General features: G+C 60.2%; 2 protein-coding genes across 2 annotated transcripts; one reads left to right on the top strand and one right to left on the bottom strand.

Moving 5' to 3' along the window:
- The first annotated feature begins 223 nt into the window (after positions 1–223).
- RAB25 (RAB25, member RAS oncogene family) lies at positions 224–6,406 on the top strand. The gene is made up of 5 exons (XM_086694798.1): positions 224–541; positions 3,126–3,321; positions 4,531–4,724; positions 5,532–5,612; positions 6,049–6,406. Exons 1-5 carry the CDS (start codon positions 499–501, stop codon positions 6,174–6,176), a joined length of 642 nt encoding a protein of 213 aa, XP_086550924.1. The 5' UTR covers positions 224–498; the 3' UTR covers positions 6,177–6,406.
- A 4,793-nt stretch (positions 6,407–11,199) lies between these two features.
- MEX3A (mex-3 RNA binding family member A) lies at positions 11,200–17,224 on the bottom strand. Its single transcript, XM_086694796.1, has 2 exons — positions 16,403–17,224; positions 11,200–12,809 (listed from the first exon to the last, which is right to left on the bottom strand). Exons 1-2 carry the CDS (start codon positions 16,854–16,856, stop codon positions 11,701–11,703), a joined length of 1,563 nt encoding a protein of 520 aa, XP_086550922.1. The 5' UTR covers positions 16,857–17,224; the 3' UTR covers positions 11,200–11,700.
- Between the last annotated feature and the right edge of the window lie 6,612 nt (positions 17,225–23,836).

Below are 23,836 nucleotides of genomic sequence, written 5' to 3' on the forward strand. Positions count from 1 at the left end.
TTTCCGTTCCCTGAGAGGCTATTTCTCACTCATTGGTGGCCACCCAGGTGGGTCCCCGGTCCCAGGAGCCTAGCAGCATGGCTCTCTGCAGGTGCCGTGCGGGCCCCAGCTTCCCCTCCCCCAACCCCAGCCCCCCTGCCGGCCCGCCCCGCTGCCGGAGCCCATACTGGGAGCAGACACCCAACCTGCCTAACCTGTCTGACGTCATCGTCTCTCCACCCACCTGGGCCCCAGGTCTCCTGCCGCCTGCTCTTCCTGTTCTCAGCTTCCGTCCCCTTGGCTTCCTCGCAGCACCCCACCTGCCAGCGCTGAGCCTCCAGGGCCCTGCCCAGCCTGAAGTCGCCCTCAGTCCCTCTGCCTGCAGAAGTTTCTTCACCCCCAATGAGAGGAGGCGCGGACCCAGGTCTCTGGAGAGCTGAGGGTTGAGGGCACTGCGCCAACGCATAGTCCCGTCACCTCTGTCCCTGAAGACACTCGTACCCTCCATGTGGAGCCAAGATGGGGAACAGAACCGAGGAAGATTATAACTTTGTCTTCAAGGGTGAGTTGGGGTCTATAAAAAAAGAGACCAGCAGAGCCTGAAAGCGCCCGCCCGTTCTGTTGTTTTTGTTTTTTTTAATCTCTCACCTGGACCCCTGAGGGCTCCTCATTCGTGTTGGATTAGAAAGAAAGCTGCAGGGAGTTGGGGAGGGTCCGATTACTAGGGCAAAAGTCCTGGGGCTTCGGGAAGGCTCTGCTGCTGTAAATAAGGATGTTGAGCAAGCCTGCGTAGGGCCGAGTTAGGCCCCTCTGCTCCCTTCGTAGAGGAAGCCCACGTCCCTAAGAGTCGTCAGCCACCACAGCGTAGGAGGTGGAGGTCAGATTTCAGGGAGGACTTACCTCCTGAGAAAGAGGAAACAACCTCCAGAGGAAGAAAGTCCTCTCTCTGGGTGCATGTGCAGGAAAGAAAAGAAAAGGAGAGCTTTGTCCATTTTGGGGTGAAAACAGGGAAGATCTCATAAAGTGAGAGCAGGGTCTGATAGAACCTGGAAGACTGAGGGCTGGGGCCCCGTCGGTCGTCCCTCGGCAGCCCCCGTGGGCCCAATAGCAGGCGCCTGGGTTCAACCTGGCTGGCCCCGGGAGCATGACCTTTCCCGCTCCTTTACCTCAGCCCCTACGTTGGACCCTCTGGTGTCCCCAGCCCCCACGCACCCCTCCTCCAGGGCGGGGTTCACTGGCAGAGCCGTCGTTTCGTTCCCGGCCCAGCCACCCCACCCCGCCGCCTCTCCCGGCCTCAACCCCGCCCTCGCTCAAGCTGGGACTCGGGCTGCTGGGGCCGGGGGACCCGTGCTGTCCCGGCCTCTCTCCCAGGAAGGGGAGGCTGGGACAAACGGTGCTACTAGAAACTGCCCTTTACTGAGCCCTCAGCGTGTGCCCGCTCTGGCTCGTTGGCCACCGTAACAACCCCAAAATGCATCTCTCTTTCTGAAAGCGGTCAGGGGCCAGATCGACTGTGAGAGGGCAGCTCTGTCGGTCACTAGTTAGTGTGGGTTGGGGTCTCCGGAAGCTGACTCTAAGAAGTCTGGGGTATAAGACGTCTATTGTGGATCAACACCGGTGCAAGGAAGGGAGAGGAAGCAAGACTGAGCAGCGGGGAGAAGCTTTGTGCGGCCCAGGGTCACAAAGCCTCGGCCGAGGGCGGGGAGCGCTGTGCCCCTGGCCTTGCCCGGACGCTGGGTGCAGGCGGCCCAGGACCGCCAGGGCCTCAAGCGAGGCCAACCAGCGCCCCCCGCAGGGCACCTCTGCGTTTGCCACACCAGCGGTGGCATCTGGTGCCAGCCACCGAAGCCCAAGTGCCTCCGTTTCCTCGTCTGTAAACATGGGGTGATAATAATACTGGCCTTGCCTCGTGGCACCAATGCGAGAATTACACGAGTGAACGTGTGTAAAGCTTTTACGATGGCGTCCGGCACATAGTAGGCACTCAGTCCGTGTGAACTGTCAGCGTCTCCGTTTCACAGCCGAGGACGAGACAAATGGTCACCCAGCCCGTACGCGAAGCCGGGTCTGTCGGACCCCAAAGCCCTTGCCCTGAGCACCTCTTGGGCCTGAGGACAGGCTGAGCCCCTCCCACCGGGAGGGGGGAGATGAGTCTGAGGGGCTTTGACGCATTTTATAAACAAGGAAACTGAAAGCCAGAAGGACTGAGCCACCTGTTCGAGGTCACTAGCTAGTGAGAGGCCGAGTGGGCAGCGGCGCCCAGAGCGCGTGGCTCCCAAGGCGCCAGCCTGCTTTTCCAGAACCTGGGGGGCCTCCCGTCACCCTGGATGCGTGCTCGGTGTTGCGCAACTAGCGGGTCATGCTTGCATCGGCCCCCTCGCCCTCCTCCAGCCCCTCGCTCACCCGCGGTGGGTAAACCTGGGCCCTGGACGCTTTCCACCGGCCCCGAGGCTCTTTGTGGCCCCACCGGTGGATCCTGGGCCCTGGAAACCTGACGGTGATAACACCGGCCTGCCGACAACGATCACGATGGTAGCGGGTTTTTGCACGCTCACTCCAGCCTGGGCGATATCTCACTTATTTCTTGCAACAACCAGTAAAATAGATAGTATCACTATTCCCAGTTGTCGTACGACAGAGGTCAGGGTGGGCCGGTCCGACACCCGGCCCATCGTGTCCTTACCCGTGCCCCTCCGTGAGGATCACCCGCCGAACACTCTTCTCCCCACATTTCCGTTCACACGACGGCTCCCCACACGCGTGTGCGCACGTGCACGCCCAGCCTCCTCCTCGTCCTCACAGCTCACACACAGACACAGGCACGGCGCTGTCACGCTCCCCAGACTGCCTACGGTCTCTGTCCGCATTCACACACCCTGCCAGCCTCACGGCCCCTGAACACTGACTCCCACAGACAGACGGCACCCCATCACAGAAATGGGGGCTGACCGCGCGGTCCTGTCTCCACGGACCAGGCCAAGAAGCCTTACGGGCCCGCGGCCCATTTCAGACTCTCGGCCCTTCACCCGGGGAGGATGGATCCTGCAGAGTTGCAGTCCCCTGGGTCCCCCTCAGTTTCCCGAGCTCAGCTCCCTTTCTGGATGGACAGACCCCCGAGCTCAGCCCTTGTCTCTCTGCCCCCTCAGTGGTGCTGATCGGTGAGTCAGGCGTGGGGAAGACCAATCTGCTGTCCCGATTCACACGGAATGAGTTCAGCCACGACAGCCGCACCACCATCGGGGTTGAGTTCTCCACCCGCACGGTCATGCTGGGCACCGCTGCCATTAAGGCTCAGATCTGGGACACGGCCGGCCTGGAGCGGTACCGGGCCATCACCTCCGCGTGAGCCTGGGGGCTGGGGGGGGGGGGGGGAGGGGGGCGCTGGGGAAGTCAGGGAGGGCCTGTGGAGCAGAGGCCACGGGCCCCGTGCGCACTGGGGGGACCCCGGGACGCCGTGGCCCCGGCGAGACACGGATGGGTGCCGTGAGCCACGCAGCCGGAGGCAGGACGCAGCGACCCCGGCTGCTAGTGGCAGGGGAAGCAGCCGCCCCTGAGCCCTTCCTGACTCCCTTCTGCTTCACACTCAGCAACCGCTGCCATTTCATCACAGACCTGAAGGGCTGGACCCTTCAGCTGCATTTTACAAACATTCGGGGTACAGAGGACCTTCCGCCTCCGGACACCCATGCAGGACATTTGCCAGTGTCCGGCTGGACGTGAGGGGGGTGGTCTGTGGGTGTGACGGAGGACAGCACCTGCCAAGAGGCAGGAAGCAGGAGTCCAGGGCTTCGGTCACACGCACGCTCGCCACTCCTGGGCTGGTCCCCTGGCCTCTCCTGAGCCTCGGTTGACACATGAGTAAAACGGAAGAATTAGATATCATAGCCTGAAAAAGCCCCATCTCACCCCAGGAGTGAGGCTGGATGCCTGCAGGGGTGTCTCAGATGGTCACCTCAGGGACTGCTGCATGGGGTGGGCTTGTAGCTGGTCCTAGAAAGGTGGCCGTGAGCGAGAAGAGGACGGTGCGCATGCAGGAGCCATGTGAGGAACGTGCCCACCGAAAGGGGCATCCAGGAGGCCGAGTGGGGCGCAGGTGCTCTTTGGTGGCCATCCAGGGCTAACATCAGAACGAAGGACCCAAGGGGCGCCTGGGTGGCTCAGGTCATGATGATCTCACAATTCGTAAGTTCGAGCTTACACGGGGCTCCGTCCTGATCGTGCCGAGCCTTCTTGGGATTCTCGGTCTCCCTCTCTCTCCCTGCCCCTCCCCCCCCAATAAATAAATAAACTTTTAAAAAAGAACAGAGGACCCAAGGAAACAGTGGGCTAGAAAAAGCGGGAGGAAGGAAGGAAGGTGACTCTGGAGGCTGCAATACTGGTGACCCGGAGGGCTCTCGGCATCAGACGCAGGACCCTGGAGTTGCCCCGTCTAGGTTTGGGTCCCTGGACCTCAGCTTTCATATGACCCCACCTCTGGTCTCGTGTCTGACCTTTCGGCTTGAGGGCTGTGCTCTGACCTTGCCTCCGTCGCTCCTGCCGCCCCCCACGCAGGTACTATCGAGGTGCGGTGGGGGCCCTACTGGTGTTTGACCTGACCAAGCACCAGACCTATGCCGTGGTGGAGCGCTGGCTGAAGGAGCTCTATGACCACGCCGAGGCCACCATCGTCGTCATGCTCGTGGGCAACAAGAGTGACCTCAGCCAGGCCCGGGAGGTGCCCACTGAAGAGGCCCGAATGTTCGCTGGTGAGAGCCCTCCACCACCCAGTCCGGCCCCCCCAGCCTGGCCCGTGCCATCCAGCTCCTGCCTCCCGGCCCCTGCTCCCACTCTAGGGCCCCAGCCTGGACTTCCTCCGTGGGCTCCCCTACCTCCATCACCTCTCTCCCAGTCTCTCAGCACTTCCCTTCTCTGGACCCTGCGTCCCTCATTATGCTTCACCGCTTGCCCCAACGTTGTCTTTATTTATTTATTTATTTTTTGAGAGAGAGACAGACAGGACACAAGTGGGGGAGGGGCAGAGAGAGCGAGGGAGACACAGAATCTGAAGCAGGCTCCAGGCTCCGAGCCGTCAGCACAGAGCCTGACTCTGGGCTCGGACTCACGAACCATGAGTTGGATGCTTAACCAACTGAGCTCCCCATGAGCCCGCCCCCCCACCCCCCACAAGATTGTCTTTATGGGCAATAATTTTGTCATTGGTGTTAAAGGCCAGGCCACTCAGGGATCCAGAGCTCCATGGCCATCTCCAGTCACGCCCTCCCCAGGAGTCTTATGGGGTCAGAGGCAGCAGGACACAGCGGTTAAGGGTGCAGGCTCTGGCGTCCCATGGCGCAGCTTCACTAGATAGGGGACAGTGAGCAAGTCCTTTGTTGACGCTCTCGGTGTTTCTGGTCTTCCGTCCTCTTCTGTAAAAAAGGGATGATATTCAAACCCACCTCACAGGTTGTTTTAAGTGTTAAATCAGCAACACGTGCCAAGGGTTTAGCACATTGCGAATGTACATAGTAAACATTAAGTAAATATTATTATTATTGTGTTTCTTTTTCTGCCAGAAAACAATGGACTGCTATTCCTGGAGACCTCAGCCCTGGACTCCACCAATGTTGAGCTGGCGTTTGAGACTGTCCTCAAAGGTTAGAGCCCCTGCCTGCATTTGGCAACGCGTCCCCCCCCCCCCATCCCGTCCCTGAGGCTCCTGTGGGCAGGAGTGGGAACGCAGACACCCAGCCCTTGCCCACCCCAGATGATCCCTCAGCCCCTCTGGGGGCCCCCCAGCCTCCTCAGAGCCTCCCTAGCGCCCTCTCCTCTCCAAGCCTGAGGCTTGGGGAAGGAACCAGAACGCTACACTTCGTAGGGAGCTAAGCATTAGCCCTTCACCCAGGTAAGTAGAAGGGACCCAGGTGCCCAAACTCCATTTCCTTCCAGCAAAACCTCCTTGTGTGGCCACACCCAGTGCTCAGTAAGGCCAGTGTGGAGTGTGTGTGTGTGTGTGTGTGTGTGTGTGTGTGTGTGTGTGTGTAGCAGGGGTTCTCAGTCTTCTGACCCGATCACTGTCCTCCGCCCCCTCAGAGATCTTCGCAAAAGTGTCCAAGCAGAGGCAGAACAGCACCCGGACCAACGCCATCACCCTGGGCGGTGCCCAGGCTGGGCAGGAGCCGGGCCCTGGTGAGAAGAGGGCCTGCTGCATTAGCCTCTGACCTGGGCTCACACCAACCCTGCCCCCAAGGCTTACCCCACCGCCACCCGCCTCGGGGACCTGCCCCTGCCCCGTGGTGGTTCCAGATGTCAGAGCAGATGCTTCCCTGCTCCCAGCCCCACAGACCACAGGGCCCTGAGGTCAGCACGGTCCCCCCACCTGCCATGTCTCCACTGCCTGCTCCCCCACCACACACACTCAGTCTTCCAATAAAGCTGTGTTTTGTACCAACGTCTGGCCATCCTGCTGCTCCCATCCCTGACTCCCCTTCACCTCTGGCCCCTCTGGGCTTCCCTCCCCCTCCTTCCCCTCCCCACCACACCCACTGCCCCCCCCCCCCCCCCGGGGCCAGCTGCCTCTAGAGTCCTGTGGTCTGGGGACAGTGCCAAGGGGGCGGGAGGTGCCCAGCCTTCCCTGTGCCAACCCCCAGGGCAGGTGGGGGAGGGAGGACAGCAGGGCCAAGATGGGGTATCTGGAAGGAGAGACAAAGGAAATCACCGGCAGGTACCATCTGGTGCCCAGGGCCCTGATGCCAAGAACTGAGGTCGCTCCAATGCCAGGGGTGAGGGGAGGAGGCAGGGGAGGGGTTGGAGGGAAGGGAGAGGCAGGGCCAGCCTGCGTGTGCTGGGCAAGATTGAAGCCTGGGAGGTGGAAGGTCCAAGTCTCACATCCAGCTTGCCGCCTGACCGCCCCCCAGACCCACAGAGGAAAGGGGGTGTCCAACCTGGCAGGGTGGGAGGGGGAGTCCAAGCTGTCCAAGCAGGGTCTGTGTCACCCAGCCTCACCTTCCCCTGTTCTGCAGGACAGGGTGCATGCACCCCTCCACCCCTACCCACCCCCCAGGAGGGGACTGAGCACCTGGAGACTCAAGCAGGGAGCTGTGAACAGCAGTGGGAGCTGTCCCTCCCCTGCACTGCAGGGGGGCGGGGGGGCAGGGCACCCAGTCACCCCTGAGAAAACCCCCTCACCCAGCCCACAGTGGGTCAGACTCTGATGCAGAGAAAGAGGCCAGAGCCTTAATTAATAATACTTTTAATAAAATTAAGTTCTTAATAGCACATTTAATACATTAACCCTCCCCCTTCTTGGTTTCTCTGCATTTTGTGCAACATTACTTTGACTTGATTATTCATGGGTCCGTTTCATTTCCCGCCTTTATTTTGCTTTTGAAATCTTTTTCCTCGGTGGGTTTGTATGTGTCTTCGCTAGATGCCTCAAATTAAGTCTGACCACAATCCTACGCTACTTTCTACAGTGGAGAGACTGTCCCCCTGCCCCAGGGCCGTCTCCCCCCCCACCCTACCCCACCCGCACCCTCCAGTGGGAAGGGGAAACCCTCCCCACCCCAGACTACCTTCCCGAACTAGCGGGGTTTCTAGGACAAAAAGAGCAGGGGGGGGGGAATCTCCCTAGGTGGGGTGAGAAGAGTAAATTGGGGAGAGGGAGATGTGATGGGGGGGGCCTAGGGCCAGGGAGGGGCATGACGGAGTCACTGGTGTCAAGGAGCAGCCTCCACGTGCCCAAAGCAGAGCCGAGGGGCCCCCGCCACCCCCTTGGACAGGAGGGCCCACCCTGAGCTGGGGCCGCTAGAAGGCAAGTGCTAAGAAAGATTCGCGGGTTTCTTACATGCAAAAGCCAAGCTCCCCAGTCTTCTGTGGGGAGGGTGCTGTCCCCTCGGCGGGTGGCCTCTACCTGACCGCTCACAGCTGGGGGTGGGCTGAAACACAGGGGTAGAGGCAGGGTCCCCCGAAGTCCCTGCTGCCCTCCCCCTGCCTTCGTACCCCTGGGAGCCCTGTTCTCCCAGGCCTTCAAGGACAGCATCTCCCCTATACCCCAGTGGTGGGAAGTCCTTCTTGGAGTCTAACTTCTTTGAGACAATACAGCAAACCTGTGGAGAGAAGGGGCACAGTGCAGCTGTAAAGAACCATTACCGAGACTGCGACCTCCACCACCGCCTCGGAGGCCAAAAGCTACGTGGAATATTGGATAGGAACGAGGACGGGGGTGCCGACCCCCTCAGTCCTCTCGAAGCTCTACGACCGTGGGAAGCGTGTGCGAATCTGTTTCTAGAATGACCTACCAGGCTCTTGAATCAATCCGTAGCGGGGTGGATGGAGGCTACTCTTCAAGAAGGACTTCCTTGGGCCTGGGAGAAGCAGGCTCCACCCTCCCTGAGACCCCGAGAGGACACCCCACTTTGGAGTAAGGGCTGCTCTGCAGAGACCAGGGATGCGCCTGATGGCAGGCCCCCAGGTGCAAGGGCACAGAGCAGGAGAAATGTGCTCACCTTCTCTGCCGCCCCGCCCAGCTCCCATGCGGTTGAAATGATCAATGCCATCTTTCAAAGACCCTGGGGACCGAGCCCCTCATCTATTTGTCCTACAATTTAAAAATCCAAGGATTCTCAGAATCAACCCCAGCAGACTGGAAGCTCCCCACCTGAACTAGCAACCTGCTCGCACCCGGATACCTGGACATGGGCGAGTTCTCACATGCAGGGTGGAATTGACCGCTTCCCTCACCTACTTTCCTTTTTCGTTACAACTTTTATACATTCTACTGGACCCAGGGGCCCTCAATGCTACTAAACTTTAAGCTATCTGAATATTGTCTACTAAGTAACTAGTAATTCTTTCTTTTTCTCTAGGATTATATGAAATAAATTTGAATTATTATTATTAATAATTATTATTTTGTAGTATTCTTTTCTTTTAAACCCCTCGGTTTCTTTCTTTTTCTTCTCTCTCTCTCTCTCTCTCTCTCTCTCATTTTTGGTTAAACAAAACAAAACAAAACTATTTCTCTTAAATCTTGTACCTCTCTGAGGGTTCCCGCAGGCCTGCAAGGCCTCAGCTCTGGACTTCCCCCTCCTCACTCGCCCCTGGGACAGGGCAGGGGAAGTGGGGGGGGGGGGCAGCCCAGGATCCTCAGTCCTAGTGCGTCTTCCTTTCTTGTTAATCCCTTTCTTTGTTTGGCTCTGCCAGCTCCCCCGAGGGGGAGGGGAGCGGGGAGGGGGCCCATGGAGTGAAATCCAATCTACTTGTGGGGCCCCAGAAGGACCAGGTTCCCCCAGCCCCTGTCTCCACCACGCATCCCAGGATGCTCCCCACGAAAAGCAAATGACATTCCTCCCCAAAAAAAAGTGGGGGAAAAAAGGAACGTAAACCCGAACATATATTAAAAACACTTTTTTTTTTAAGATTTAACTCTGAATACAAATGTATTTTTTTTCTTCTTCTCTCCCTACATATATTCTAAACCTTCTAAAGTTTTTTTATTTTTTTAAGGATCACTTTATCATAAAATAAAATATCCTTTTCATATAATAAATTACCTAATAAAAAGTCTTTTTTTTTCATATTAGCCCAGGTTCTTTGCTACATTTATACGGTAATAAACGCCTTTATTAAAATAGAATATTAAATTATAAAGAACTGCTTTTTTTTTTTTTTTTTTTTTTGCTATTTTTGTTTTCTCTCCTTTGCGTTGGTCGCCTATCTCGCTCCCTCTCACGCTTTCTCTCCTCTGTTTTGTCTCTCACTATGTGTTTTTGCGTTGGTTTCTAGGTTTGGCTCAATTAGTAAGGGTGGGATTGAATTTTCCGAGCCCCCTAGAGTAACAGTCTTCTGCCTTTGTGGGTAAGAGGTGGAGAGGGGGAGGGGGATCGACAGACAGACACCCCTTCTTCCCACCCCCCTCCCCACCCCCCCTCGGCGACCGGGGGTGCCCATTTGGTTTGGTTTCTATTGTACAGACATCTCAGGATGGCTCACATTGGCGGGAAGGAGGGAAGTTGTCAGCGGCCAGTTTTCCTGACTGTGACCTCCTTCCTCTCCCCTCCCTGGCTGGTGGTCTGGAGGGGTAGGCCGAGGAGAGGTGAGTTAATTCACAACAGGAGGAAGGAGAGGAGGAAATCCCCCCTGTACCTCCATCCCTGCACTCCCTCTCCATCAGATAGAATGGGATTCCCGAGCTAAGTGCTCAGAGATCACTTGGAAGAGTCCCACCCCACTATATACAAGAATCTCCTGGGACTCCCATCCCCCACCCTCTCCTGGCCCGGCCAGCGGAACCAGGAGGGTGGCAGGCTGGTGGCAGCCCCAAGTGAGCCTCAGGGAAGCAGTGGAGGGGGGATGCAAGGCCTGTTAGCAATATGGGGCCCTGCGGCACCACGATCCCGACCGGCCTGGGACTGAGCTCTCTCTGAAGACCCAGCCTCTCTCCTCAGCCACAATGGGTGGGACAGACTTCATGATTCGCCCGCTGATAGGGGTTTGGGTAAGGCCCAGAGAGGGGCACAGGGGTGGGAGCTGCAGGGGGAGGGGGGGCCCTTCCATCCACCAGCCTCAGGCTCCTTCCTGTCCCCTTGAACAGCAGACACACACACGACCCTGGCTCTCCACCACTGCCGGCCGCTAGAAAATCCAGCCCGAGAACCGCTCCCCAAATGCAATGCCCAAAGACGGTAGAGGCGGGGGTTCGACCCTTGATGTACCCCAGTATTCGTTCCCTCCTCAAATTGTCACTGAGAATGGGGATACATTCCATCAAGAATGAGAGGTGTTTCTTTGGAGTGGGGAGGGCCTCCGAATGCCAGAAGAGGAATTAAATGGGGGGGGGGGGGTCCATCCAAATGCTCTTCTCCCCTATTTCTCCCCAGGGGAGGTGGTGAACCCAAAGCTGGGCTAGAAGGGCAGGAGGGAGGGGGAGAAGGGAAGAGAGGGGAGGAGGACAGGGCTGGGAAGGGCAGCCATCAAGGGGAAGCAAAGAGGGGAGCCGGTGGAAACATTAAAGGGAAGGGAGAGCCCAATGGAGGGAAGATGGGGGCGGGGAGCCGGAGGGGCAGAGAGGAGCTCTCTCTCCAGACCCCTGCACCCAGCTCTGTCGGGGAGATGAGCTCTGAGCCCTTTATAGATTGACATGCTTCCCCCCACCCCCCGCCCGGAATATCTGTGCAGACTTCTGAAAGGGCCCCAATCCCCTTGTACCACTGGAAACCCAGGAACAGATTCCCAAACAGGATATGGCAGCGGAGGGTCTAAAGGGTCATGTTGGGAGGTCAAAGGTCAGGGCCAGAGAGGGCTTGAGGACTGGAAAGAGCACCTCTAGATACAGATGGAACCTGTCCCCCTCCCTTTCCCCATCCCCTCCGCAGAGGGAGGGGCAGTGTGATGCAGATGGGGAGGTGGACAGAGGGGGTCAGGGTGCCTTAACGGTCACCTCTGGCAAAACAAAAGTTTCTCTTAGCTGCTTCCAGATTGAAGGGTGTGTTGAGGTATCAGAGTTGTAACTCTCGTAAAATCTCCTGCCTGGCCCCCTCCCCACCATTCCAGGACTGGGGTGACCAGAGGCTCTGAAAGTGGCCTACCCCTCCTCAGCCACCATCGCCTCCCCTCCCCCTCCCCACGGAGCGAGTATCTCTAAGCACCTTGCCCCTCAGACCACTGATTTCCAAAAGGCCCCGGTGGAAAACAGATCCAGGGCGGGCCCCTGGGGAGGGACGCAGGAGGCCTGGGGCAGGGGGCTTAGGAGAATATTCGGATGGCTTGCGTGGCCGTGATGTGGCAGACGGGACACTCCGGGTCCGTCCTCTCGCAGATGCGTACTGCACACTCCATGCAGAACAGGTTGTGTCCGCAGGGCACGAGGGCGGCAGTCACCTCGCTCTCGAAGCACACCATGCAGTCCCGCCCGCCGCCGGGGCTCCGCAGGCCGCCCCCCAGTTTGGAGAAGCCCTGCAGCGGCTCTCCCGGCGGGCGTCTGGGCAGTCCGGCCAGCTCGGGCCCCGCGGAGGAGGCGGCGGGCGAGCGGTGCGCCCCCGGCGGCGCGGCGCGGGCCTTGGCGGACGACGACGACGACGAGGAGGCGGAGGAGAAGAGCACCGAGGTGGGCGTGGCGTTCTCCTGGCCCGCCCAGAGCGGGGGGCTGGTCTCGGCCACGCCGTAGTACACGTCCTGCTTGCCCACGCCGTAGCCCGGGAACAGGTAGCCGCCGTAGCCGAAGTCCCCGCCCTGCTCGCCCAGGCGCGGGGCCTCGAAGCCGGAGTCCACCGCGCACTCGCCGATGCAGCCCAGGCTGTTCTGGCGGAAGGTGGAGAGCGGCTTGCAGCCGGGCGGGTGCACCCGCCAGGCCTCGGAGTAGCGGCTGTCCAGGCCGGCGTCGGGGCTCCCCGCCAGGAAGTCGTTCTCGTTGTTGTACTCGAGGATCTTGCCCGTGCGCACCGCGATGTGCGTCTCGATCTCCTCGCGCGCGCGCTCCACGTTCCCCGGGGCGCCCGTGATCTCGAACACCGGGTCGCGGTCGCGGCTCGGCGTGATGATGTACGTGTTGGTCTGCTGCTGGATGCGCTTGATGGTTGCCCCCTTGGGGCCCACCACCAGCCCCACCACGCGGTAGGGCACCCGCACGCGAATGGTCACCTGGCCCGGCAGGGCCGGCGCCACGCCGAAGGCGGCGCCCGACTTGTTGCGGGAGGCGCGGATCATGGAGAAGTGCTCGGCCGCCGAGATGATTTCCCGTCGGGCTGTGGCCACGTCCTCCCGCCGCCCGGTCACCATGAACACGGGCTCTTCGCCGCGCACCGGGGTCTTGATGTACGTGTTGGTCTTGGCCCTCAGAGCCTTAATCTTGCAGCCTGGGATGGGGGGTGGGGGGGGGGGGAGGGGAGAGAGAAGGAAACTCACAGGGCAAGAAGGTCTGTGCTGGGGCCAGTCGGCTCCTGATCTTTACTCAGACCCAGGCCCCCAGGTGCGAATGCCCCCTGCCTTCCACCGTCCCCCGTCTCGGGTCTCCCCAACGCCTCTATCCACCACAGATTTCAAAATGTACCAACTTTCGCTCGGATTCCAGCCAGGACCCTCCAAATTCAATCACTTCTTGAAACCGGGAGATAATCACGGACCCTCCCGAACAAGCTGCTAACCTCAAATCTGCTAACTCCGCCCAACCACGTACTGTTCCCTCAATGTCTCCACTGATTCCTGACTGCTCACAAACTTCCAGGTCACTTAATCACACCGCCGCCCCCCCCCCCCCCCCCGCCCCAAGGCTGACACTGACCTTGTAGGGCCCCAAAGTGCTCAATAACCCCACAATCTCCTGACTTGACCTCCATTCATTAAACGTGTCCTCCAGTCTACTCAGGGACCGCTGACACCCATTTGCTCTGTGATCTATGATCACCCGCCCCCCCCCCTCCCCGGACCTGTGCCTTCCACCCATTAGTGCGTCTCAGAGGGTCCCAAATTCATAGCACGTCTGCAGCAACCAGTGGAGTGTGGGAGACTGGGAAGGGTCTGAGAATCAGTTTCAAGAGGGAAAGAAGTATGAAGATAAAAATAATGACGTGTGAGGGACAGCACCCGAGCCCATGGACACTCCAGCCACACTGTCCCCTGGGGGCAGGAGCGCTGAGATGGGCTGGGCGCTGAGGAGGTGACAGACAAGGTATTCTGCACCCACATTGACGCTCTGAAGTAGAGGGGGTTAAAGCTGGGAGATTGGGGGGAGAGGCAGGAGGAGAAAGAGGAGAGCCGAGACAAAGAGAGACAAAGACAGCAAAGGGGAAGAGAAGGGTCCAGGAGGCTGGCGTGGACACAGCATCTCTGAAGGCCGCAGCCCCCTGATGGCTGACAGGCCAAGCCTCTCTCCTCTTTCCCAAGTTCTGTCTCTCTGCCCCCTGGCTTCACACGCAGCCAGGCTCACGTGCCTCCTCGAAGCACACATGCCACACGCGTGTGAGTTTGCACACACATGGACCTAAGAGCCGTGATGCACCGTGTGCCTTTATCTAAACACGACTCGTGGTGCAAATGCAGTGCACACTCACACTCACACACGGACTGCGTGTGTCTGAACCTCTCGCACACCCTGCTCTCCCATCTCCATCACCCGCAGCCCTCAAACAGCACATTCCTCTGCACGCCCACAACTTTTGCCCCCCGCGCACATGGAGACACGTTCCCACCGCTCTGCAGGTACATACTGTGCTCTTTCTTCTAGCCCCCACCACGTGCCCTATTCCCCCCAAAACCCATGCCAGCGGTCCTAGCTCTCCCATTGGGCCCCAGCCCTCCAGCCACGGGTCTGAGGGCAGCTGGGGGGGGGGGGGAGGGAGCTTTCTCTCCTCCCTTCTCTCCAGCCCCACCAGATTGGGCAGGGGGGAGGATGGGGTGCGTTGAGGGCAGTGCTCCTCACCTTCAAGAGACCTCAGGAAGGAGAACTGGCTCCTCCCTTCTTGTCTTCAGGCCTCTTGGCAGTTGAGAAGTCCTACCTGTTGTCAAGCCCACATCCTTGCTGCTCTAATATCAGTAAATGCTGCTCCTCCTTTCTGTGAGGCCTGGAGGTGTGAGGAGCGGTGACTCCCTCTCCTACAGCTTCCACTCACATGGCGTCTGCTGGGCACCCGGGGGCTCTGAGTTCTAGGTCCATTAGCCGAAGCAATGGGGTATCTTTGGGGGTGGGGGGTGGGGGTGGGGCAGACAGGCCAGGGCAGGAGAGTAAGAAGAAAAGCTGGGGGCCCAGAGGTGCAGAGCTGGTGGACGGGATCCTGGGCTTTGGAACACCGAAGAAGCATCTCTGGAAGGGAAGACCACGGGGCTTCACCTTTCTAGAGGTCAAAAAGAGGAGTCCTGGCGCTGCGGCCCAGGGAGGGGGGCTAGACAAGAGGGAGGACTTCCACGTGCTTCAGGGGTGAGGGGGGCTTCTCTTCCCCGAATAGGAGAGATCCCCCTACTTTTCTGAGAGACAGGTCCATCCGTCTGCTGCAGAGGCAGATGACTCCATGAAATCCTGGGCCCTCCCAAGACCACCCCCGCATCCAGGGAGAGCTATCAGTGTCCCCACCCAATTCCAGGGCTCGGGGTCCCTAGTTTCTGGCAACAAGAGGAAATCCAACTTTTTGAACCAGGAATCTCGAGATGGAGCGCCCCAGGGGGGGTGAGGGCTGTGCAGGGGAGTGGCATCTTCCCTCCTCCATTCTGGATCGCCCTGCAAAATGCCCCCAACCCCCAAGCAGTTCGGGTGGATGAGGTGGGGTGTACGGTAGGCAGCCCCCCCCCCCCAGGCTGGTCTCCCCTCCTCCCCTGCCCGCAGCCGGCCTCCTCCCTCACTCCCGGCCGGAAAGCAGCTCCTCTATTGTTCCCCACTGTGGGACAGCTCCTCCCCTGCTCCTCCCCCACCCCTACCTCCCAGCCCAGCCTCCTTGCAATTTCCAAATCCCGCCCCCCCCCCACTCCCCTTTGGGAAACCGGGAGAGGGAAGGGTCCCCAAGATCCCGTCTGCTCAGTCTGGACCCTCACCAACACTCCCACCCCCACCCGCCCAGGGATGCTGGAGCTGAGGAGGGTGTGGTATCAGACACACCACACTGGATTAATTCTACACCCCCCACCCCAACAACACACCCAGGCGCACGCCCTCCAACCGAACCTCCGCCCGAAGGTTTCTCACCACCCCCCCTGCAGGCCCCCTCCTGCCCTGTCCTACTCTCACACTACCAGAGACCCCTCTCCAGGCCTCTGGCCCCTGGCCGTGGCCAGCCCAGAACAAAAGCCTGAGAGGGATGAGGACAGGTCCACGCCAGGACGTGGCACTTCGTTGGAGGCACCCCTTCCAAAACCCCACAGATCGTTCAACTCTGGTGTGTGGGTGACCACAGGACTCCCTCCTCCCAGCAGCCCCCCTCCCCACTTCTCCCCTGGGCTGGGACCCTCCCATGAGCCACACCCCCTTCCATTCCTGCACTCAGCCCAACAAAGAGACAGATACTCAGTCTGGCTTCCCGGGCCAGGTCTCCCCCAAAGTCTGTAACTCCAGCTGTAGGGGGTCCCAGGGGTGCCCCCTCCCCAGCCCACGAGCAGATCCCGGAGCAGGGGCTTCTGAGCAACTCTTGGCGCATTCCTCCAGTTTTCTGGCTAGGAGTGGACATCCCCTCCGGACAGCCTCCCAGGATTGGGAGACCGATCCCCCTCCCTTTTCCCTCTCTCTGTGAGAGGCTATTTCTTTGTCTAAAGGCAGAGCCCTGGGGAAGGAAGGATCCGAAGAACAGTCCCGACTGGGGGTGGCAGGGAACTTTGTGGCACTTGGAAATCGGGGTAGGGGGCGGGTCCCCCTTTGTGGGGAAGGGACAGAGCCAGAGGCGGGCAAGGAGAGAGGAAATGAACTTTCCGTGCTGGGATGGGGTGCCCCCCACTCCAGTCCGTCTCCGCGGTCCCGGCGCCCGCTTACCTTGCCTGCCCACGATCTCGGCCACGTGCTCGGAGGTGGGCACGGGGACACACTCGGTGGTGTTGCTGCTGCCCTTCAGGCGCAGCTCGGCCTCTTTGTAGAGAGCGCAGAGCTTGGCGTCGCTGGCCCCTTTGGGGGCGGTGGGGGGCTGGGGCGTCTGCGCCGCGGGGGCCGCCGGCGGGGCGGCCGGGGGCGCCGCGGGCGGCGGCGGCGGGGCCGGCTGCGGGGGGGCGGCCGGCTGCGCGGGGGCGCCGCCCCCCCCACCTCCCCCGTCCTCGCCCGCCGTGGGGGCGGGGGGCTCCCCCAAACCCAGGAGGCAGAGTTGATCGAGAGCCAGCTGAAGGGCGCGCTCGTCTTCCAGCAGCCCTCGGTCCTTAGCGCTTCCCCCGAAACATCCTAGTTCTCCAAAGCCCCCATTTCTTTCCATTATTCCAGATACCACTAGACTAGGCATGGCGAAACAAAAGCTGGGGGAGAGAGGGAGAGAGGTGGTGGAAGGGAAAAGAGGAGAGAGGAGGGGAGGGGAGAGGAGGGGGGCGTGTGGGGAGGGGGGAACAAAGAACTGGGGAGGGGGGAAGAAAGCGAGATAGAAAGATAGACCCTCCCCCTAAGCCCCCCTCCCCAAACACCCTGTAACCCGACTCCCCTCGCCCCAGCCCCCGGGGTGGGGGTGGGGGGAAAGAGAAGCAAAACCGAGGAAGCCGCTCTCGTCTCCGCTCCGGGGGTGACGGGGGGCGGGGGGCTGCGGGATCTCTGCCCCCACCCCTCCCGCCTCGGACCCGGGCGGCTCTAGACCCCGCCGTCCAGACGCCCCCCTCAGGCTCCCGCACCGAGCCCCGGTCCGGGAGCGGCGCCCAGTGGCCCCCAGTCGAGCCCAGCCCCTTCCAGCGCTCAAACTCTTTTGTTTTAAATGAACTGGATGGAGCAGCATGGAACTGCGGGGGGGCGCGGGGGCGCCCGGGGCATGCCGGGAGTTGTAGTTTCCCGCCCTCGGGGGCGCGGGCTCGGGCTCCTCGCCCCGCGGAGGATGGGGGGGACGTGCCTCCGGTCTCCAGCCCGGCTCCGGGGCGCAGCGGGGTGGGGGGTGGGGGTGGTGGAAGTCGAGGTCCCTGGTTTCCCCGAGGGAGGGGCGCGCGCGGGGGACGGAACCGGAGCGGGTCGGAAAAGGCTGACGGAGCGCCCCCTCCCCAGACGGGCTCGCCACCCGCCCCCGCCTCGTCCGGGCCGGCCGGGGGGGGGGGTGTCCCCCTTTCTTATGGTAATGAGGGGGCGAGGGGGCGGGAGCGGCCCGGCCGGGTCGCCGCGGCCCCCTCCCTGGCCGCGCCCCCTCCCCGCGCGCTGCCTCGGCGCCCCTCCCTCCCGCGGAGTCGTCCCGGCTGCGGGCCGCGGGGACAGCCTCTCCGCAGAGCAGACAAAGCCCGCAGCGCGATGCGGGCGCCGCCGGGCCGTGCGCGCCGAGGAGGCCGGGATGGGCCGGAGGGCGGGACCCCCTGGCCAAAGCCGGGGTCCGCTCACCGCCCCCCCACCCCCGCCCCGCCGAGCGGCCAGCCACCACCCCCCCCCCGTGCCCTCCCGTTCCTCCCCCCCCACCCCCCCCCCCAGGCTCGGAGATCTGAGCGGCGGCGACTGGGAGGTGAGTTAGTTCTGGTCCTTCCGAGCGGCGGCGGGGCTCGGGGCGGGAGACGGGGGGGGGGGGGGGGGGGGGGGGGGGGCGGAGGGCAGCGAGCGGGGAGGCAGGCGAAGGCTTGGATGCGAGAAGTGACTTAACAGTTTCGGGGAAGAGCCCCGGGCTTCGGGCGCGACCCAAGGAGGGAGGAGAGACGGGGTGCGCTCGGGACCCGAACTTCCTTCGGGCCCGGGCCCCGCAGACGCCTTGGGGGTGATCTGTTCTCGGGCCTCCACCGTCATTGCACTTGCCCCCACCCCCACCCCCGAACCCGTTAATTCGGCTCCTTGCACTCTGGACGTTCGGTGAAAGTAAAAATAAGTTTTTAAGGCGTGAATTGGACAGCTGGGTACTTCTAGAGGGAGTTGGGGCAAGTCGGGGTGTACTGCGACCTTTTCCCTCCCTACGCCGCCTCTCCAGCATTTCTTTTGTCTCCCTTCTTATGCCTGGGCCCTTCCCAAGGGGAGAGACGGTGCACTGCAGCCCGAGGGCTTGAGGTTGGACTTTCAGAAGAACTTCCCAAAATCGTTTCGTGAGAATGGGTGGGGGTGAGCTACAGTGGGAAGGTGTCCTTTTCTGCAGGGCCTTGGAAACCCAAACTCTGAACTGGGTTGTGAGGTAAAGTCCTGCCTGGAGGCGGGGAACAGAGAGATGAGGTGACCTCACAGAGCTGCCACTGTGAGGCCTTGAGGGCCGGGGCGGTGAAGCCCAGTTCCCTCAGCTGGTTCTTGGAAAGAGGAGATTTGAACAGCAGGAGGCTGGGGGCCAGAGTGGAGGATCCCAGGAGGGGCAGGGCTCTTGCTCCCGATCAGCAGAAGATCAAAGGGAGGGGAACCACGGCCAGGCACCCCTGGAGGGCCCCAGAGTTGGTGCCCCCTGCGCTGGGGATTTGACCGAACATTAACAGCAAGCTTTAGGGCTTGAGCGGCAGAGGGAGTGGAGAGGTAGGCTCTTGTCCCCTCTCCTTCTGCCCCAGGAACGCGGATTGGGCCACCTGTGCTCCTGGGGGCCCGTGGGGCCCTCTCGTGGGGGGAGGCTCCTGCTCTGTGGACCAGGTGACTGTTTTTCACATTAATAGAAATAGCACACACTTGTATAGGACTTATTGTGTGCCAGGCATTTTTGTCACCAGCTGCTCCGAGCCTTCCTGTCCCCACCGAAATGAGATTCCCCCTTGACACCCACCCCTGAATTTGCTCTGCTTCCCCACTAAGCTAATTAAAGCAGGAGGCTAATGACCAAAGAAGCCCCGGGGATTTGGCCCGGGTGGAAAACAAAGGACAGAAACAAGTGTGTGTGTGCACGGGGAGGGGGAGGGGGCAGCCGCCGATAGAGTAAGGAGGGGGGCAGGGGAGGCGGAGGCCCCTGCTGGACCCACCTCACTGAGCCGACAAAGACGAGTCAGCTCCCCCCTCCCCCCGCCGCCCTGGGTGTGTTAATGCGCCACGTGTCGCCCTGAGGGTCCCACTGAGACTCCAGACAGATAACCGAGGCAGGAGAGGCCAACGTGACAGTGTGCCCCTGGAGGGCAGGGTGCGTGCGTGAGTGGCACTTGGGTCACGCGCAGGACCGTGTGCCTGCAGATGGTCTGGGGTATGTCCACCCACAGTGGGGACCACCAGACTGCCCAGGCGGCAGAGTTTTCACGGGGCGGGGTTTGGCTGAGTCCTTCTCTTGCTTCCAGAGGCTGATGGCCTCCTTTGTTCAGGGGACTCCCCTCTTCCACTGACACTTGTATTGGACAAGCTAGGTTTCTGTCCAGGGCCCTTCTCTTCCTCTTTCCGCCTGCCTGCCAGCTCCAGAATTCGGGCCGAAGGCCTTAACTTAAACAGTTTTGCTTGGAAATAGACGACCGTGCCGACCCCACCCCACCCCTCACTGTCTGCCTGTGACCAGAAAGGTGTGTGCATGGCGTATCTCTCCACTCCAAGGCCTTGAAGGACAGCGCTGTCTTTCCTCTTGGTCATTGTCCCCCTCCCTGGCCCCCCAGTGCCCAGCACGCAGCCCTGCCCAGAGCAGAAGCTCAGTAAGAGGGTGTCCAGTTAACTGCATATTCGAAGTTTCATGGTGTGAGAGGAAGGAGCAATCCTCTGGAGGCAGACATGCTTCCTGAGTAGTCGGGTGCTGCCGAGCCTTGGTTTCCTCGTCTCTGAAATGGAAAAACAAGCCCCCAGCGCAGTGCCTGACTCAAGATAAGTGTTCGGCCCGTGTTAGCGCTCTGGCCCTGTTGTTCTCTCCTCGCAGTGGACTTTGGCTAGATTGCGCTCTTCGTTAATTAATTTTCATTCATTCCTTCTTTCAGCTAACTACTTCCTTTTGAGCTCTTAGGATGTGCCAGGCCCTGGAGGAGATCCTGACCCACTGTGAGTCACTCAAAGCCAGTTCTAGATCTGGCCTCGTAGAAAAAAAGATTATCCCAAACAACCAGCAGATAATTCCAAAAATAATTCCTGTCGAGTGCTGGGATGCAAGCGAATTCTGTCTCCGTGGCCGGCGCGGGCAGGCTTCTAGCCGCGGGCCTGAGGAACAAAGGCCCCCGTGGAGCTGTTGAGTTGGCTGTGTGTGCAGTGCGTGGCTCAGTCCAGGTATATCTGTGTGTGTCTCCCTGTGTGCACACAGGCCTGGCTACGAAACACGGCAGGACAGCAGAGTGGCCCTGGGTTTGTGTGGAGGCTCAGGAGAGCAGTGGGGTAGGGTGATGCAGACCGTGCTTGTCTGTGTGTGGAGCTCTGTCCCTTCTCTTCTCTTCTCTCTCTCTCTCTCTTTTTTTTTTTTTTTTTTTGTAAGTGTATTTATTTATTTTGAGAGAGAGAGAGAGAGAGTGCCGTTGGGGCTGAAAAGAAATACCAGATTTGATCTCTGCTGTCAGCAAGACACAGAAACTAGCCTATGTGACTCAGAGAACATGGTCAAACAGGATTGCATGTGAGGGCAGGACGGTCTTTGGGCCTTGGAGGGCTACGGGGACGGAGAAGAGAGGCGGCCGCTACAGGTCCGTCCGCTGTCGTGGACCCGTCTCCAAGGGCTCTGATGCCCAGCTTGAGGTTTGGCCTGGACAGAGGCCCCTGCCCTTCCCCAGCACCCACTCCAGCACCCCCCAGCAGGTCCCCTGCACTCTCTGATTTCCCTAGGGAGAGCAACTCAGAGAGGCCGGGGTGGAGCCAGGGTCCCCCAGGACAGCTGGCTGACAGGGCCCCTCTGGGACTCAGGGCTGGACCCCGGCGTCCGGGAGGCGGGTGACACCGGAGCTGTGACAGTTGGTCCCCAGATTCCTCACCCAGTGGCGCCAGCTCTGGTTTCGGGCTGGGGAGAGGGAGGGGGAGGGGCGCCTGGTGCCAGGCTGGGCTGATTGCTCTCTTGGGGCCGGGGGGGGGGGGGGGGCGACAGCAAGCATGCCCTTGGTAGGTTATCGAGGAAGGACTTTTCCAGTGCCCTCTCCATGCCGGGAACTGTGCTAGATACTAACAGGGGACACTGGAGCATTAGACACAGCTTGGCACGGATGAATGAATGGACATAAAAGGCATACTCATCCTGTAGAATGTCACAGGTGGAATGGAAGTGGAATGAATGAATGAATGAATCAATCAATCAATCAATCAATCAGTATTCGAATAGATTCATCAATTATCCGATGGCCTCATTTTACAGAGAAGGAGAACCCAGGTCCTATGACTGTCTTGTGCCTTCTGTCCTGTCATGCTCTCTTTTTTAGGAAAGGGAAGAGGAAGTCAGAGAGAGGGGTGGGAATGGACTTGCCCTTTGCTGACTGCCTGTTTACTGCTGGGCCCTCTTCTTGGCCTTTGCAGACTTGATCTCGTTCAACCCTCTTCACGGCTCTGTGAGGCTGGAAACACACCTCTGCCTAACATTAGGACCTAAGGCTCAGAGAGGTCAAATAATTTGCTCAGGTCACACAGCTGGTAAGTGGACCCTCCGGTGTTCAGAGGGGTCTATCTGACCCCAGAGCTTAGGACCCCAGGGCTAAGATAGTGACACCCAGTGAGTGTCTGGAGACTGAGCAGGGAGTGATCACTGAAGCTGGAGAAGTTTGGAGAGGCTTCCTGGATGAACAGGATCCAGAGTCCCAGAGGGATGAGGGAGGTTAATCTGAAGGGAGAGGACTGGAGGGATGCCCGGAGGTTGGTGCCGGAGGTGCCCAGGGAGGCCTGCTGGTTGGGCAGGTGGCCAGCTTGCCTGGGTCTTGAGTGGGGCACGCAGGTGGAGGAGACGCGTCTTTGAACCTTGACCACGAGGTGGCGCTGCAGGCCGACTGCTGGGAGCCGCTCCGGTCTAGACTTGGACACGGGGCCCAGATGTTTCTTCCCTGCCCGCTGGGGCTCGGCGCCCAGCCCCGCCTCCTCAGGTGTCACCTGGGGCTTCCACTCTGCCCTTTTCTGGCGGGGCATCCAGCACAGGGGAGACCAGTCTGTTCCCGACTCAAGGTGAAAACCCAGGTGGCTGAGGCTGGTCAGACCAGCTCCTCAGGTTGTCCTGAGCCCCCTCCAGCTGCTTAAAAAACTGGCCTCGTGCCCACCTGCCCTCCTGAGTCCCTGGGAGACACGGTTCAAGGAACAGGCCAAGGAAACCGACATTTGACTCCAGCTGGCCTCGCTCTGAAGGGGAAAAATAATAATAATATGTACCTAATAAGGAGGTTTTCTTTCTTTCTTTTTAAGTTGATATACTTATTTTTGAGAGAGAGAGCATGAGGGAGGGACAGAGAGAGAGGGAGAGAAGGAGAGAATCCCAAGCAGGCTCCGCACTGTCAGCACAGAACCCGACGCGGGGCTCGAACCCACGACCGTGAGATCGTGACCTGGGCTGAAATCAAGAGTCAGACGCCTAAACGATTGAGCCACCAAGGAGTTAATTATTATTAATTTTAATCCAGCTAATATATACCAGACACTGGCTGTGTCAGGCACTGTTCTGGGCACTGGAGATACAGCGCTGAGCAAGACAGACGGAGGCCTCACCCTCGCGGAGCGGATACGCTGCGGGGGAGGGAGACAGACAGACGTAGACACGTCCAGCGGGAGATGGGGTAGAAAGGCGTGAGGCGGCTCCTTCGGAAGAGGTGGTCACGTCGTGAGAACTTAGCGGCACGTCATCAACACTGACGTTGTGTAGCCATCGCTATCGTTTTGCTCCCCGTGCTCCAGCCCGTTCTGCCCCCTGCTCCCTTCCTGTGGCCCACGTTCTCCGTGCCCTCTCCTGGCAGCCCCCGTGGGGGAAACAGGTGCCGGCCGGGAGCCGGGAGTCCCAGAGTGTTCGGACTGGGTCCTGCCACACGGCCCAACCTGCCCCTCCCGGCCAGCTCCCTGCTTCCGGTAAACCCACCGGTAAACCCACCGGGTGGTTCAGGCTGGAAATCTGGAGCCGGCTGTGATTCCCACCTTCCCTGGACTTCCTCCCATCCAGCCCATCAACCAGACCTCCCTGGACACCTCTGGACATTTCCCAAGCCCACTGATTTCCTCTCCCTGCTGCCACCCTCCTGACGAAGCTGGCGCCCCCCCGCCAACCCCTCACCCCCGCCTGCAGCCGCCTCCCACTGCTCTCCCTCCTCCACTCCTGCCTCCTTGGTGCCCCCCAACCGCTCGCCACATGGTGGCCGGAGAGATCGTTTTAAAAACCAATCCGATCCTGAAACTCCTTCTTTAAACCCTGAAGTAGCTCCGCACGGCCATTAGATCCAAGAGCAAACTCCTCCGTGTGTTTAGAACGCCGTTCACGATCCGGCCCTGCCCTCTGTCCATTCTCCG

This window comes from Puma concolor, chromosome E4, assembly GCF_028749965.1.
Source record: "Puma concolor isolate L17-30 chromosome E4, mPumCon1.1.hap2, whole genome shotgun sequence".
Classification (NCBI taxonomy): domain Eukaryota; kingdom Metazoa; phylum Chordata; class Mammalia; order Carnivora; family Felidae; genus Puma; species Puma concolor.

Bases quoted from the DNA above. Each gene is read 5' to 3' on its own strand.
- MEX3A (XM_086694796.1), bottom strand. From the start codon at position 16,856: ATGCCTAGTCTAGTGGTATCTGGAATAATGGAAAGAAATGGGGGCTTT. The intron at 12,810-16,402 runs GTAAGCGGGCGC...CCCCCATCCCAG, and splicing joins CGAGATCGTGGGCAGGCAAG to GCTGCAAGATTAAGGCTCTG.
- RAB25 (XM_086694798.1), top strand. From the start codon at position 499: ATGGGGAACAGAACCGAGGAAGATTATAACTTTGTCTTCAAGG. The intron at 542-3,125 runs GTGAGTTGGGGT...CTGCCCCCTCAG, and splicing joins TTATAACTTTGTCTTCAAGG to TGGTGCTGATCGGTGAGTCA. The intron at 4,725-5,531 runs GTGAGAGCCCTC...TTTTTCTGCCAG, and splicing joins AGAGGCCCGAATGTTCGCTG to AAAACAATGGACTGCTATTC.